This window comes from Oryctolagus cuniculus, chromosome 11 (assembly GCF_051225735.1).
Source record: "Oryctolagus cuniculus isolate XC-2025 breed Fujian yellow rabbit chromosome 11, ASM5122573v1, whole genome shotgun sequence".
NCBI lineage: Eukaryota > Metazoa > Chordata > Mammalia > Lagomorpha > Leporidae > Oryctolagus > Oryctolagus cuniculus.
The window spans coordinates 30,807,384-30,824,912 of NC_142877.1; the positions used below are offsets into that span (position 1 = coordinate 30,807,384).

The 17,529-nt window shown below is 40.6% G+C and overlaps 1 protein-coding gene across 2 annotated transcripts in view; it reads left to right on the plus strand.

Moving 5' to 3' along the window:
* MCM8 (minichromosome maintenance 8 homologous recombination repair factor) overlaps positions 1–17,529 on the plus strand; it is a 45,906-nt gene that overhangs the window by 18,948 nt on the left and 9,429 nt on the right. For both annotated transcript variants that reach the window (XM_008256292.5, XM_008256293.5), the window contains exons 9-14: positions 1,811–1,962; positions 2,208–2,403; positions 6,336–6,366; positions 6,898–7,038; positions 9,556–9,697; positions 15,323–15,518. In XM_008256292.5, coding sequence (XP_008254514.3) covers positions 1,811–1,962; positions 2,208–2,403; positions 6,336–6,366; positions 6,898–7,038; positions 9,556–9,697; positions 15,323–15,518 — 858 coding nt within the window. The remainder of the gene's footprint in view (positions 1–1,810; positions 1,963–2,207; positions 2,404–6,335; positions 6,367–6,897; positions 7,039–9,555; positions 9,698–15,322; positions 15,519–17,529) is intronic.

Below are 17,529 nucleotides of genomic sequence, written 5' to 3' on the forward strand. Positions count from 1 at the left end.
TGGGAATTTCTGCATTGCTTTCCTTAGACTTTATCTTCTGTTTTTGAAAATTCAAATTTTGTTTTTCTAAAGAATATTTTCAAGTAAATATTCAGAAAGTGCATGAGAAATAAAGTGTTCTGGGTCTTTACATGTTTGAAATTGTCTTTATTTGGATCTCAGCCTGGGTAAGATTTACCTGTCTACTGAGATTTATTTTGTTAGTTTTCTCTGCTGGTGATGAGAGGTGTGATTTTAGTTTCTTTGAGGGGACTGTGTGTTGGTGAGCTTTTTATCTTCGTTGTTCTGAAATGTGAGTGTACATTGAGCGGTGTCTTCACTGCTGGTGCCTTTGTTCTAGAACTGTCACCTCTGCACTGTTGGACATTTTCCTTTTCTGGGTGCTTTCATCAGATGCATTCCTTGCAGTCTTCCTCTGACTGAATGTTTCCCTCACCTTTTCATTTTCATTGGCTTTTTCTTTTTTAAACATTTTTTTAAATTTATTTATTTGAAAGGTAGAGTTAACAGAGAGAGGGAGAGACAGGGAGATAGAGAGAGGGTGAGCTTCCACTGGTTCATTCCCCAAATGGCCTCATTGGCTGGAACTGGGCTGATCTGAAGCCAGGAGCCAGGAGCTTCTTCCAGGTGTCCCACATGGGTGCAGGGGCTCAAGCACTTGGGCCGTCCTCTGCTGCTTTCCCAGGCTCATTAGCAGGGAGCTGGATCGGAGGTAGAGCTACTGGGACTTGAACTGGCACCCAAATGAGATGCTAGTGCTGCAGGTGGCGGCTTAACCTGCTACACCACAGTGCTGGCCCTGTCATTGGCTTTTTCTTGTATCCTTTCTGTAAGTTTTTGCTTTGTGTGTGTGTGTGTGTAATTTTCCTGATTTCACACTTATTTTCCATATTTCCTTTTTTTTTTAAATAGCAGCTTATTCTTGTTTTAGGGTAGCATTTTTAAAAAACTGTTAAGACAGTCTTTTGGTTAGTTTTTAGTACTCTTCTCCCCAAATTATTGCCATTCACCCTAAAATGTGTGGTGAGAATTAGAGTAGATGGGGAAGATTATCTTTGCTGTTTGATAGGTAGCAGTTTGTCCTCTAGGCCTCACCCTTGAATAAGGACCTGAGGATTTGACATCAAATTTTGTGTTATGAATGTGTTTTTCAGTTGGGATTGGACTTCTCAAAGGGTTTTTTTCTGGAGCTTTGATACCTTCACTGGACTCCCCTTACAGAAGGGAAGGCCCATTTCCTTAGAGCAGTGCTCTGGTTTTTGCCAGGTGGTAATGCCCTCTTTCTTTCCTTACCTGCCTGTCCACTCATCTTCCAAACAATTCTGCACAGCCATTCCATGGCTTGTCTTTCATCTCTCTTGTCTTCTCCCAGCATCTTCTTCTGCTCTCCACCCTGCCACCTCCCACTTGGAAGTTTGTCCAGGATTGTGCAGAGAACATTGGTTGCCACTTCTGTTGTACCCTTGTAACTTTTGCCTCTTTCTGTTCTGGGCTATTTTGTTTTATCCATCAGTATTTTCCCATTTGCTATTTATAGTAATTTCATCAATATCTGATTTGCTGGTGATAACCTCTGCATACCCCAAAACCTCACTCTTAGTGACTCTCATTTCAGTGAACACTTGGAGGGAGGCTGCACAAATGGGGAGCTCATTCTGCCATCCTAAGTTGAAAACCACTGAAGTAATTTTAGAATCATTGTTGAGCTTTTCTTAAACCAATGGGCCCTTTATCCAGCCCTGTAGACCTGAGTAGTTAATATGTTGAAGAAGCAACCTAAAATTTCCTAACTGCCTACTGAATTTTTTAGAATTCAGGAGCTGATGTCTGATGATCAGCGGGAAGCCGGTCGGATTCCACGAACGATAGAATGTGAACTTGTTCATGACCTCGTGGATAGCTGTGTCCCGGGAGACACAGTGACTGTTACTGGAGTTGTCAAAGTCTCAAATGCTGAAGAAGGTAAGGCATAATCTGTCCTCACTTTGCTCTCATTAGTGACTTGTCAGTATTTATCTTTTGTCTTTTTAAGATATTTTTGAATCTTAAATAATTATGGAAATCCTTGCTGGTTACATAAAGCACAACTTTTCCTGTAATATAAAGGTTTATTTGTAGCTCACTATGACTTTCTTTTCCATTCTAGTTGAATTGTTATAGAGAAAGTAAAAATACTAATTACTGTATTTATTACTTTGAATTTATAGGTTCTCGAAATAAGAATGACAAATGCATGTTCCTTTTGTACATTGAAGCAAATTCTGTTAGCAATAGCAAAGGACAGAAAACAGAGACTTCTGAGGATGGTTGTAAGCATGGAACATTGATGGAGTTCTCACTTAAAGAACTTTATGCCATCCAAGAGATTCAAGCTGAAGAAAACCTGTTTAAACTCATTGTCAAGTATGTATGAGTTTATCTTAAGGTTTATTACATCCATGTGTGTTGGAGGGAGCCTCTTGGATACAGGGTAAAAACTAGGCAAAGTGGCTGGCAAACTATAGTCTGTGAGCCAAATCCATCTTCTATCCATTTTGGTATAGCCTATGAGCTAACAATGATATTTGTATTTTTAATAGCTGAAAAAAAGTCAAAAGAAGAATATTTTATGACACATGAGGGTCAGGTTTCAGCATGCATAAATAAAATTTTGTGGGATTGCAGCCCCAGCCATTCATTAACATAGTTTCTGTGACTCTTTTTGTGCTTCAGTGGTAGTTGAGATGTTGAAAGAGAGAACATACATATGGCTCAAAAGCATTTATGCTTTGGCTCTTTACAGAAAAAGTTTGCTGATCCCTAGTTTAAATAGTAAGGAATACTTGCCTTCTCACACAAGAAGGTTGTTACTCCACAAAAAAAAAAAAAAAAAAATGAGAGAGCAGTGAATAGCAAAGCCATTTCAGTTGTATTTAGAATATTATTTGTTTACTTATAAAAACCAAGAGCAAGATTCAAATAGAAACCACTTAAAGAGGCAGGCATTTGACACAGCAGTTAAGTCACTGCTTAGTATGTCTGCATCCCATAGGAGTTTCCTGCTAATGCATACCCTAGGAGGTAGTAGGTGATGGCTGAGATACTTGAGTCCCTGCCACCCATGTGGGAGCTCCAGATTGAGTTCCAGACTTCTGATTTTGACCTGGCTCAGCCCTAGTTGTTTTAAGAATGAATTAGCAGATGAAGGGTTTCTGTCTCTCTGCCTTTTGAATAAAATAAAAATAATTTTTTTAAAAGTCACTTAGATTCAGTAAGTGTTTCATCTTTATTTCCATATTCTTGTCATACAGTGAAGAAGAAGCAAAGTAGAGGTGTTTTTGCTTTAGGGGTTAAGAGCTTTTCTTTGAAGCCAAATATAAGTTAAAGTCCTACTTTGGCCATTTACTTCCAGTAATGTCCCTTTCCTGTTTTTCAACTTAAAATGGTAATTGTAAAATGTACATGAGCAGGTAATTCTGAAGATTGAATTAGATTTTATAATATACTTAGCATAATTAACACAACATGCTGTTATTTTTTTTTTTTTAATTTATTTATTTACTCGAAAGTCAGTTACACAGAGAGAGGAGAGGCAGAGAGAGAAAGAGAGAAGCCTTCCATCCGGTGGTTCACTCCCCAGACGGCCGCAACGTCCAGAGCTGCGCCAATCCGAAGCTAGGAACCAGGAGCCTCTTCCAGGTCTCCCACATGGGTGCAGGGGCCCAAGGACTTGGGCCATCTTCTACTGCTTTCCCAGGCCATAGCAGAGAGCTGGATCGGAAGAGGAGCAGCCGGGACTAGAACCGGCGCCCATATGGCATGCTGGCGCCTCAGGCCAGGGCTTTAACCCACTGCACCACAGCGCCAGCCCCAACATGCTGTTATTTTTGATACTTTTTGACAATTTTTGGGGGTAATTTTGGAGAAATAAGGGAAAGCAAGAAAAACTGAATAATAGATATACTGAACAGAGGGACTTAAAGAACCGAGAAGGCTTTGAAATGCCTTGTATTAGAGAAGTAAATCTTGTCCTGCTTTCCTGTTTACTTAGGCTTTGGGCTCTAGGGGAATCTGACACTTTTTCTTTAGTCTTAAGCTGACTGCTCACGTGTACATAGAGTTCCTCAGGAGTGCTTTGTTCTTAAACCTTCCGAGGCTTCCCTGTGAGTAGTCCTTGGGATCCCTCCTGGGGAGAAAGGGGCCTCTGGCCTAAGGTGGATGTGATCTGGGGGTGAGTGGTCTGTGAGAAGGCAGCCACCAGCAACCTGCATGATCCGAACGCCTCTCTGTTTCCTCTTCCTGGTTATAAACTGAAAGTAAATATTCTCAGTGGTTCTTCTCTGCCATAGTTTTAGAAGATAAGTTAATATGAAGAACTGTTTGTGGTCTCTGCATCAAAACTAGAAGTTTTCATAGACCTCCATTTATTAATCTAGCAGAGGTTGGCAAGCTAGGCATGCAGGGTGTTTTTATAAATAAAGTTTTATTAGAACACAATCCCACCCATTTCATTTGTATATTGTCAATAGTGGTTTTCATATTATGTTTAGTGGTTGTGTCTGAGACATAGTGGCCAAAGCTGAAAATGTTTACTTTAGGGCCTTTAGGAAAAAGGTTGTTGGTCCCTGCTAGGTACAAATGGAGGACCCTGAAAGAAGAATGGAGACGACAATGGAGGTTATGTTTTACTTTAGGTTGCTTCAGAAGCCATGATTTGGGTAAGCATTTATTTGGGAGGTGATCTCAGAAACACTGGTAAAGGCAAAGGAAAGTAATATAAAGAAGGGGTGACAGTCAGCAGATGGTCCTTTAATGAGTAGGTTCCCACTAGTATCTGAGACCTTCGGAGTACTCCGCTTTGTAAAGCTATCCTCAGTATTTTCCAACAAAGGTCTTATATTTGAGGCTGCTCCCAGAATGATATAAAACACTCCACCACATCTGGCCTGCTTCTGATGGTTTTGTGGCTGTAGAAACCCCTTTGGCAGATAGGTACAGGTGCTTGGTAAGACTCCAGCAGTGAGTATGCAAGAAGATGCATAACACTTGTCAAGGCAACATGGACAGGAGGCCAAACTTCTATGTCTGCATATATGAAAGTTGGGTAAAGATTCAGATTTTACTCCTGACTGTATCTCTTTTCTTCCTTATTTTTGTTTATTCCTTGTTTATAAAACTGAGAGATTTAGATTTACTTTATATTTGTATTAGTTTGATCTGACCCTTTGAATTGAACTGAAAAGGAAATGAAATTTTATCCCATATTAAAATAATTGTATACTGAGTTCACTCTGATCTCAGTTCAGGGATGTGGCTGCGCAGGTTTATTCATGTAAAATACAATATAATCCTGCATACTGAAGTGGTACATAATCCATGATTATGGTGCATTTTAAAAGAGTAGCTTTGAGACCAGCATTGTGGCATAGTGGATTAAGCCTCTGCCTGCGATGCCAACATCGCTTATGAGCTGCTGCACTTCTGATCCAGCTCCCTGCTGATGTACCTGAGAAAGCAGTGGAAGGTGGCCTGAGTACTTGGGCCTCTGCCACCCACATGGAAGACTGAATGAAGTGCATGGCTCCTGGCTTCAGCATGCTCCAGTCCCAGCCACTGTAGCCATCTGGGGAGTGAACCAGCTGATGGAGAATCAATCTCTTTTTCCCTCCCCTCCTCTCTCTTTCTAACTCTGCCTTTCAAATAAATACCGTAAATCTTTATTAAAAAAAATTCTATAAAGCTCAACAGTGTGTATGTTTGGTTACTTTAAGATGCTTTACAAATATCTCAAACCAGCATGATTTTTGTAGAATTCTTCCTTTTATAGATTAACCAAGAGTTTTGAAAAATTTACTGTAAGAATAAAATTAGAGTTATTTGAGGGAATGAAATTATTTTGTATTTACTCTTTTTGGTATAAAGCAAATTAAGCAAGTTTTAAAGCAGGTCTTCTAATGGATCAAAAAAGAGTAAGTTAAATGGGGCCTTCATTGTGGGTGGCAAGCAAAGCTGCCAGCTGCAATGCTGACATCCTGGATGGGCGCCGGTTCGAGCCCAGCTGCTCCACTTCCAATCCAGCTCCCTGTTAATGGCCTGGGAGAGCAGCGGGGCATCACCCATGTTCTTGAATCCCTGGCATCCATGGGGGAGAACTGGATGAAGCTCCTGGCTCCTGGCTTTGACCTGGGTCAGCCCCTGCCTGTACAACCACTTAGGAAGTAAACCAGCTAATAGTAGATCTCTTTCTCTGTTTCTTCCTCTCTCTCTGTAACTCTGACTTCGAAATAAGTACATAAATAAATAAATATATTTTTAAAGAGTAAGTTAAAATTTATAATTTGTGTTTTATTTTTCAGCTCACTTTGTCCTGTCATTTTTGGCCATGAAGTAAGTATTTTATTTTATCTTCACTCAAAAAATACATAAAGTTGGCAATAATAGTAAAGACTTCACAAAAAAAGCAAATTTTTTGGCTAGCTTCTCATATTCTAATATGAATCTTTATTCTCTGTATGTGAATGGTATGGGAGGCAAACAGCCTCTAGTAAGAAAAAGTTGCCTATTGATTAGAGTTCATAGGAGTGGGCTTCTTGCAGTGTAACTGGACAGTGTCTTCAAGCAGAAACTAATATATTTTTGTGGAATGGATTTATGCCTAGCAAAGTTCATCTTTACTTAATAATTTCTAAAATATACTCTGATTTTTTGCTTTCAAGTCCTTTGTAATCATTTATGTTATGGAAGTTTGTTTTTAGATTTTCTTATTGAAAACATTGAAGTTCTGTCATGCTTACTTTAAAAAAAAACATCAGTTTTTAAAAAGCCACAAATTCCGTATTGTAGACATAGGTAGAAGATCTTTTTTACTAGTTATCTTTGTGTTGTTCTTATTTTTTTTTCTCTTTTTTCACATTTGAGATTGTTAAAGCAGGTTTGGCATTAGCGCTCTTTGGAGGAAGCCAAAAATATGCAGATGACAAAAACAGAATTCCAATTCGAGGAGATCCACATGTCCTTGTTGTTGGAGATCCAGGTTTGGGAAAGAGTCAGATGCTGCAGGTAGAAAATCCATCATTTAGTAATTGACTTTTGGCTTATGAAATGCATGAGCAATTCACAAGTGAATTTCTCAAGGCATAGCATTTGTATGTCAGAGGACATAGTTTATCTGACAGTATGTGAGTTGGGATTTGTGTGAGTGATGTGCAACTTGTATCTGATCCTGTTTTCAAATTAAGCCAGTCTTCCACATACAGGCTTAAAGACATTCTTGTCTGTTGAGACTTCCATCTATTATGAAATGTTAACTGTTTGCCTAACCCCTTTTACATCTAGCATTGCTTTGCTAGTCTTTATTCTTGTGACGTGACCTCACCTATGAACAGAATAGTTAAAGTTCTATTTTGGGTCACTCATTCACCCTTTCTTTAAGTATACAAACACTTAAAGAATGGTCTGATAAAGGTAAGGGATCTGTGTGTCTGCATCTCCCCCATTTCTCTCTGAGTCTAAAGCAGGGCAAGTTCTGTGACCAAGTTACTGGTCCCCAAGAAGATTAGATTCTGCCTCTGCCAATCAGAGCTGAGTCATGACGGCTCCAGAAGTGCTGCTCGTTGGAATACTTGTGATTTTTCTCATAGTGACACCAACTAAGCCAGGTATCTTTCCTAAGAATGCCCACAACCCACTTCCTCCTTACCAGTGTGGAAAATGTGACCAGATGAGGGTCTTCCAGGCCATTTTGATGAGTTGTGGTCCTGGGTGTTGAATGTTTGATTATGGCTAGGAACTCTGGCTATACATTCAGAATCACAATTGGAACACTTTGAAAATATGGTGGCCTGCCCCAAACCAACTGAATGAAGAGTCTCCAAGTGAGGGTCCGAATCTGCCCATCCCTCCACAGATGATTCTGATATGCAGCCAGGACCAACACCTGCTTTGATTCTGTCATCCCATTATAAACCCACCATCCTTCACATCAGACATCCCTTGTTCCCTGGGTTGATGTTAAACCAGTCATCATTTGAGTTCCTAATCTGACATTGTATCTGTGTTGGGTTCCTTTTGCCCAGTTGGCTACTTAAAAATTTTTAAAAACTGTTCTAAAAAATCCCTTGCTATAAGCCTGACAACTGACACAATGAGTACCCAGTTCTATGCAAAACAAAGTTGGAAATAAAAATGAAAACAAGATACTTAGCCAAAATATAAGGGAAAGGTGCATGTGAGGATCTGACTTGCTACAGCTTTCTTTGCTGTCTTTTGTTGTAGTATGTGTAATTTTAATTAGTGCATTATAGGTGGAAGTCTGTGTTAGCCCCCATAGCCTGAATATCTGTATGAATAAATCTTACAATTAAATTTATACATGTTGTTTACAGTATGTAAAACTTCCATATTTCTCTTTTTTATTTAATAAGTGACTCTTGGCAGATAATGGTTTTAAAATATGTCTAATGGCACCTAAAAAGTTTTAATACCAAGAAAGGTCATTAGTAATTTTTGGACTTGGTATAAAACCTTTAAAACTTTTGGCTCAATTTAAAAGTAGAAGCTATAATATTAGTGAACGTTAAATATTGAAAACAGTGAACAGTGTTGCATGTAAGCCCCATTAAGCCAGGGTTTTTAAAACATTCAGCTAACACCAGCAGTTATGAGCTGTTAACATTTTTCATTCTGTTTTCCTCTGACCATTGAGTAAACTATCAGAGCCTTCAGAGTATTGTAAAAGCTTCTCAGAAAGACTAACAAAAAGGGAGTACAGGCAACAAAAAATCATGATAGCTATTATTTATTGAGCTTGTCCCATAGAGTCACCTGGGGTGTGTACTGTAAGATCTAAGGCATACCACTGATAGAGATAACAGAGCACTGTTATTGGAGTTGAACAGTACACAGCCGTATAGAGCAGCTTTGCATTGGGTGCTTTTATGTATAGGTGCCAGATTAAGTGCCTTATGTTTTCACTTTCCTTTATTTCTCAAGACAGTACTGTGGATTTTTTTTTTTTGAAAAGAAGCTGAGGCTCAGAAAGGTCTAAGAGAGACACAGCTGGTGCATGGTGGAGCTAGGATTTAAACAAGTTTGCCTGGTTCCAGAGAGCCATGCTTTTAACTCTTACACTGTTTGCCTTTCTGACCTGCCATTGTTTGTCTACTCAAAAGGTAAGCACACATCGTGTCTGATGTTTAAAGAAGCATCGAAGCCTTCAAAAATTAAAATTGGTACTCATGATTTTGCTATTTTTACTTGAAAATGAAGCCTAAAGTTAAACTGTGTTGAATATTCACGTAAGTGCAGACTCCACAGTCAGACTGCCAGGCTATGATTGAATCCTGGCTTCCCATCTTCATAGCTGTGCAGTTCCTCATGAACTCTTTGTAGACCTTGGTTTCTAAGTTAGTAAATGAGGATGTAACCCCTTCCTCTTGTGGTGGTAAAGGTTGTACAGTTGGATTCTTAGAGGAATACTGTCATTTAACTTACATTTGGGAGCAGTTATGATTACTATTATACGATCAGCTACCCTTTTAATTGTTGGTGAGTCTCTTAAACGTTTTGTTCCTTTAGGCAGTATGCAACGTTGCTCCACGTGGCGTGTATGTTTGTGGTAATACCACAACCACCTCTGGTCTCACTGTAACTCTTTCAAAAGACAGTTCCTCTGGAGATTTTGCTTTGGAAGCTGGTGCCCTGGTACTTGGTGATCAAGGTAAGATACTATAGAGAATAATAGTAAGTAAGTCTGGGACTTTTTTTTTTAAGCTTTTTCCTTTTCACATAATTGATTTATATTCTGTTTAAGAGACACTTGAACAGCAGTGTCCAAATCAGTGAGTTGGCAACCAGTGTTGGAAATAACTGGAAATACAGTACTGTCATTTTTATTTATACTGCAGAATTGGAACTGGTACTTAATCTCATTCATTTCCAGAATCTTACAGCAGATACAGCTTTATCAGCTGAAATACAGCACCCTATACTTCTCATTTCATTCCTCTCATCGCATTTTTGATCATTTGTTTTAAAGTCCTTTTTGAAATTTTACAAATAAGCTCCCTGTGAGTAGGATTTGGTATGTTGATTGTTGTGTTTCCATTGCCTGGTATATAGGTGTCTGGTAAATACTTCTTGAATCTTACTCTTAATTAGCTTGGAATAGTTCTAGATATGTTGGAACTGAAAAGAAGGAGGATGTCCTTCTTTGCCCTCAGAGAACTTGTAATAGGAGCTGTTACTTTATTATTATGTTTTTTAAATGTTTATGTGTTTATTTCCATCTATTTGAAAAGCAGAGAGAGAGAGAGAGAGAGAGAGATATTTTCCATCTGCTAGTTTACTTCACTCCTCCATATGCCCGGAACAGCCAGGGCTGGGCCAGACTGAGACCAGGAGCTCAAAACTCCATCCTGGTAGTGGCCAAAGCACTACCATCTGGTGCCCATCAGTTTGCATTAGCAGGAACTTAGATCAGAAGTGGAGTAGTCAGGTCTTGAACTGGCACTGCATTCGGGGTAAGGGCATTGTTTAACCTCCTGCTGTACAGTGCCCAACCCTATTACTTCAGAATTGATAGTTTTGGGGCAGGTATTTTGTTTGGTATTTAAGACACTGCTTGGGACACCTGTCTTCCATATTGGAGTACCTGGGTTTGAGTCCCAGATCTGCTCCCAATTCTAGCTTCCTGGTAATGTACACCCTGGTGATGGTTCAGATACTTGGGTCCTTCCCACCTACATCAGAGTCTCAGATTGATTTCCTGGTTCCTGGATTTGGCCTGGCCCAGCCCCAGCTGTTGTGGGCATTTGAGAAATAAAACACAAGTGGGAGATCTATCTCTCTCCATCTTTCTACCTTTCAAATAAATAAGTAGTATTTTTTTTTAAAAAGTAGTTTTATTGTATATTATCTTAATGTGTTTTTTTTCCAGGATTTGAGTGGTAGTTTATAAAAAAAAAAAAAAACCACTCATAGGGTTCAACATGAAGGGATTTCCGTATTGGGCTTTGCTTCCTAAGTTTTTCATGTGGTGCCTTAGTCTTAACTGGAAAAACAAGTTCCTATGCATGTGTCAGGCAGGTGTCCAGATTCCAGTCCAATTAAGGTCATTCATTCCTTTCAGTTTGCTAGTGGCTTCTACATTTCCTTTTTTCCTTCTATTTTGTTGTTGTTGGTGGTGGTGGTGTTTTAAGTTTTATTTATTTTAAAGACAGAGTTACACAGAGAGAGAAGGAGAGGCAGAGAGAGGTCTTCTGTCTGCTGGTTCACTCCCAAATTGGCTGCAATGACCGGAGCTGTGCTGATCCAAATCCAGGAGTCAGGAGCTTCTTTTGGGTCTCCCAAGTGGGTGCAGGGGCCCAAGGACCTGGGCCATCTTCTACAGCTTTCCTAGGCCATAGCAGAAAGCTGGATCGGAAGTGGAGCAGCCGGAACTCGAACCAGTGCCTACATAGGATGCTGGCACTGCAGGCGGTGGCTTTACCCACTACACCACAGCGCCGGCCCCTCCTTTTTTCCTTCCTCCTTTCTTTTCTCCTTCCTTCCTTCCTTCCTTCCTTCCTTCCTTCCTTCCTTCCTTCCTTCCTTCCTTCCTTCCTCCTTTCCTTCCCTCCCCTGCCCCCTCCCCCTCCCTCCCCCCCCCCCTTCAGTGGTTCATCTCTTGAACTTCTTAACTAGTTGTTTCCTCAGGTACTTACTTCTTGGACTTTTTATCTTCAAAGTCAGTACTTATCTTCTTGGTGATCTTATATAGTTTCATGGCATTACAACTGTGGTAAAAATTTCCAAATATATAATCTTGTCCCTTGAACTTGAGGCTCATATTTCTTATTGTCTACATATTACCTTCACAAATTTCTCATACTTTGTATGTTCAAAATCCAAATTCCAATCTTGCCCTTCATTCCTTTTCCTATAGTCTTCCTCATCTCAGTAAATGACAACTCTGTCCTCTGCTCAAATCAAAAAATATGTAGCTGCCTTTGACTTATTCTAATACCATGCATCTGATCTGTCAGAAAATCTTGTTGGCTCTACCTTCAGAATGTATCCATGTGTAATAACTACCCTGGTCCAATACACTGTCAGTTCTTACATGGGTTATTATGTGATCTGCTAATTGGCATGCATTCCCATTCTAATTTAGATAAAATTATTCTTTTGCTCAGAACCTTCTAATGGCTGCCCATCTTGCTCAGAGTGAAAGCCAAACTTTTGAAAGTAACCCAGGGCCTAACAATGTGGCTCTTCATCACCTCTTTTGCCTCACTAGCTTGTTTCCTCCTCTTTAACTATGCTGGTCTCCTAACCCTATCTAAACACCACCAGCACACTAGGCACATTACAGTCCCTTGTCGGAGCCTTTGTGTTTGCTGGTCCCTTTACTCCAACTGTGATCATGTGCTGCTTAACAGCACAAATTCCTTCTGAGAAACGCATCCTTGGGCAAGTTCATTGTTGATAAACCTTATAGTATGTACTTATACAAACTGAAATTACTTTGATGTCACTAGATGATAAAATTTTATGGGATCACCATCACATGTACAGTCTGTTAACCAAGTTGTTATATGGTGTTTAACCTTGTCTGCAAGGTTTGTTCTTTTCCTTTATGTTTTGGCTCAAATGTCCTGATCCCACTAGGCCTTTCCTAAGTGCCATATTTTGAGTTACGACTCCTTTCCACCACGCCACTAGCTTAGTAGATCCTATTCTCCTTACAATACTGTGTTTTTACTTTCTACAACACTTTCACCTTCTATATGGTTTGCTTTTTTATTGTCTGCCTCCTGTTGGCTTGGTCAAATGTAAGCTTCACAAGGGCAGAGAATATTTTTTTCATGGCTATACCCTGCATGCCTAGAGCAGCGTACTGGTATATAGAAGGTGTTCATTAAATATTTACAGATGAATAAACTAACATTTAGCTGCTTATCATATAACTTATCAGAAGTGGGAGTATTTTTGCTAAGTTACCAGGTAAAGAAAATATGTAAATAAAAAAGAGGATATTCTGGTCTGGTGCTGTGGCTCAATAAACACTGCTCCACTTCTGATCCAGCTTCCTGCTAATGTGCTTGGGTAAGCAGTGGAGGATGGCCCAACTGTTTGGGCCCCTGCACCCATGTGGGAGACCTGGATGAAGCTCTTGACTCCTAGCTTCAGCCTGGCCCAGCCCTGATCTTGGTGGCCATTTGGGGAGTGAACCAGTGGATAAAAATCTCTCTTTCTCTCTCTCTGTAACTCTGCCTCTCAAATAAATAAATGCATCTTGAAAAAAAAAAAAAGAGTACTCATTGTTCATCAAATGTTTTGTTAATTTGAAGTTGAAAGTGATTTGGTGTACAGGCAGCTAATAGAATTTAAGATGCAGAATGTTAAGAGCCAGTACCATTTCTTCCAAATATTGGTAGTTAAGCTAAGCACTGTGATAATAAATTTAGCACTATTAAAATGGAGAGAAGTTTACAAGTACAAAAGAAAGGTCAGCGGATACCAGGTTCTAGAAACAAATACAGAGTTCTGCTAAAATCTGTTATAAAGACCTAGGGAAAAATGAAAAATAAAACTGATTCATAATATGTCTCTTCATTAGCATCTGATGAAATGGCCAAGAAAGAATTATTTTTTTAACTTAAAAGAATAATATTTACCAGTTGTAGCCAAACAAGGAAAAGAATTTAAAATATTCAGTTTAAACTTTATGGTTTTGAAATCAGGATCAGCAAGCTTTAATCCACAGGTCAAGCTCAGCCTGCAGCCTGTTTTAGTATGGCCTACTAGCTAAAACTGTTTTTATATTATTAAATGATTGTAAAGAACAAGTAAGCAAAACTGGGAATATGTAACAGTGTATATAGCCAGTAAAACCTAAAATATTCTGCTTCTTTATGGAGAAATTTACCAGCTTCTGTTTTACACTTTGAAAGGTGGCAGCCAAAGAAGTAACTTGGCTTTGTTTCTATCCCATCCCACCTCTGAGGAACTATGTTATCATCTTGAGGATTTCCAGTAATACTGTCAACTCCAGAGAGCTAGGCAGCCGGGGAAAAGTTGAGAGAAAGCCTCCACGTGCACGGCTGCCAGGATCCTAGCAGAGGTAGAGAAGGTCGCCACATGCCCTAAGCTCCATGCTGAGCAGCAGGAAGACCACTTGGGTATTGCTTGTCATGAACATAGAGCACATGATTTTTAAACCAAAAATTAATTGGCAGGTATTGTCCACATAAGACCTCTGAGTTACAAGACTTACTTAGGGGCCGGTGCCGCGGCTCACTAGGCTAATCCTCTGCCTTGCGGCGCCAGCACACCGGGTTCTAGTCCAGGTTGGGGCGCCGGATTCTGTCCCGGTTGCCCCTCTTCCAGGCCAGCTCTCTGCTGTGGCTAGGGAGTGCAGCGGAGGGTGCCCCAAGTGCTTGGGCCCTGCAGCCCATGGGAGACCAGGAGAAGCACCTGGCTCCTGCCATCGGATCAGCACGGTGCGCTGGCCGGGGCGGCCATTGGAGGGTGAACCAACGGCAAAGAAAGACCTTTCTCTCTGTCTCTCTCTCTCACTGTCCACTCTACCTGTCAAAAAAAAAAAAAAAAAAAAAAAAAAAAAAAAGACTGACTTAGGTATAGAGTAGATATCGAGGGGTTTAACCACAGCAAAAATTTCCCTCCAGAAATCAGCTGTTAACTGCTAACCAAACTGGTATGGGGAAACAGGAAGAAATAGTACAAGGAAATGTTAGAGGATCTCTAGTAACTTAAATAAAATCCCGAGCACATCTGACCTTAGTGGTGGTGCTGTGTGTCGGACTGGGATCTATTAAGTGATCTCCCAATACCTGGTATCGCTGTTAACTGTGTTCTAGTCTTCTCTGACGTAAGAGCCCATGCTTTCCTTCCCAAAGCATGCTGTCCTGCTCTTTCCCAAAGACTAGCTCACACAGCACCTTTTCCTTAAGCCTTTCCAGATTGCCTTTTCTTTTTTGATTTTTGCCCTTCCCCAGCAAACTTGTTACAAACAGCTTTTTGAAGTGTATTTCCTGCATGTATACGTAAATATACTTATCTCACATGTTTGAATATAAGTCCTTAGCATTTTGAGGGCCATTTTCATATCTTTTTCATTCTTGTAACTCTCACAATCTAGTGACTTGCCTATGGAATTGCTGAATGAATAAATATTAAAACAAATTTAGTTACTTGTATTATCTGCTGGGAAACAAGCAATGATTTTCCACTGTCTGACCTTTTACAGTTACAACTACTGCAGCCAAATGGAAATAATGCCTTGTTGTGAAACGGAAAACTTTCTCTTGTCTGTGTTTTTTTTTTTTTACTATAATTGTAGGTATTTGTGGAATAGATGAATTTGATAAGATGGGGAATCAACATCAAGCCTTGTTAGAAGCCATGGAACAGCAAAGCATTAGCCTTGCCAAGGCTGGTGTGGTTTGTAGCCTCCCTGCAAGAACTTCCATTATTGCTGCTGCAAATCCAGTAGGAGGACACTACAATAAAGCCAAGACAGTTTCTGAGAACTTGAAGTAAGTCTCTTCACTTACACCTTTAACTTACTGAATCCTTGGGGCTGGTGTCGTGGCCTAGTAGGTAAAACCACCGCCTGCGATGCTGGCATCCCTTATGGGTGCAGGTTCATGTCCAGACTGCTCCGTTTCCAATCCGGCTCCCTGCTAGTGGCCTCAGAAAAGCAATAGAAGATGACCCACCCACTGCCATCTGTATGGGAGATCCAGATGGAGTTTCAGACTTCTGGCTGTGGCCTGGCCATTGTGACCATTTGGGGAGTGAACCAGCTGATGGACAATCTCTTTGGCTCTGTCTTTGTCTCTCTAACTCTGACATTCAAAATAATTAAATCATCATCATTGGCAAAGGAGTGGAGAAATGAGATCGCAGATGCACAGTGCAGTTATTTTGAAGGACAGTTTAGCAACTTTATGTCAGTTTTAAATGTACATTTCATTTGTTCTGGCTGTTCCACCTTTAGAAACTCTGCACAGAAACATAATCCTATAAGTGCACAGAGATGTACAGGCTGGTTGTTGCAGCACTGTTCATCACTGGCAAAAGTTGGAAGACTGTACAGTGGAAAGTAGCAGTTGTGAGAATGGCAGAGGCTTTGTGTACATTGAAAAGGGGAACGTGTGCTTTCCTGTTAAGTGAGGTGCTTTAGGTGTTTATGGATGTGGTATGATTCCACTTCTTTTTTTTTTTTTTTTTTTGACAGGCAGAGTGGACAGTGAGAGAGAGAGACAGAGAGAAAGGTCTTCCTTTGCCGTTGGTTCACCTTCCAATGGCTGCCGCGGCCAGCGTGCTGCGGCCAGCGCACCGAGCTGATCCGATGTCAGGAGCCAGGTGCTTCTCCTGGTCTCCCATGGGGTGCAGGGCCCTAGCACTTGGGCCATCCTCCACTGCACTCCCTGGCCACAGCAGAGAGCTGGCCTGGAAGAGGGGCAACGGGACAGAATCCGGCGACCCGACCGGGACTAGAACCCGGTGTGCCGGCGCCGCAAGGCGGAGGATTAGCCTAGTGAGCCGCGGCGCCGGCCTGATTCCACTTTTTTCCAAAAACAATGTTTCTATCTATAAATAGTATGCTATCTCTTCTAATTCATTCTGTGTAGATTAGACAAAATGTATGAGAAAAAGGAACCAGACTGCAGTGATGTAAAAGGGAGAAAAAGACAAAAGAGTGCCTTAAATGCAAAGTTAAAACTTTCAGTTGAGGAAGAAAGTGAATTTTCTGATTTTTAATAACTTAGACATTTAATTTAGAAATAGTATTTGATATTTAGTAAAATACATACTTGTACATGGAGATATGGGGTATTTCTGTACCTCCACACCAAAAAAAAAAAAAACTAGTAGTAGGTTTTCTTCAGTAAAATGACACTGCTATATTAGCAAGAACCTAATGAACACAAATCCAGGGGACTTTCGTGTTTAGTCGTACCACAAACCTGCTTTGGGACCTTGGTCAAATTCTTTAATTACTCTGGATTTCATTTTTATGTATCAAATGCAAGGATGCTTCAGAAAATTCATGGAAAAATTCAATTGAGAAATTTGTTTTGTTGCAATAACTTTTGAAACCTGTCTTTAAGTTTTTCATAAAATGGATTTCTCATGAACTTTCTGAAGATGCTTCATGGAAGTGTTACCTGAATTAGTGGATTCAGAAAATATTGCTAAGTAGAACACAGCCACAGCATGTTAAAAAATAATGACATGGCTGGCACCGTGGCTCACTTGGCTAATCCTCCACCTGCAGCGCTGGCACCCCGGGTTCTAGTCCCAGTTGGGGCGCTGGATTCTGTCCCAGTTGCTCCTCTTCCAGTCTAGCTCTCTGCTGTGGCCCGGGAAGGCAGTGGAGGATGGCCCAAGTGCTTGGGCCCTGCACCCGCATGGGAGACTAGGAGGAAGTACCTGGCTCCTGGCTTCGGATCCACGCAGCGCACCAGCCATAGCAGCCATTTGGGGGGTGAACCAACAGAAAGGAAGACCTTTCTCTCTGTCTCACTGTTTAACTCTGCT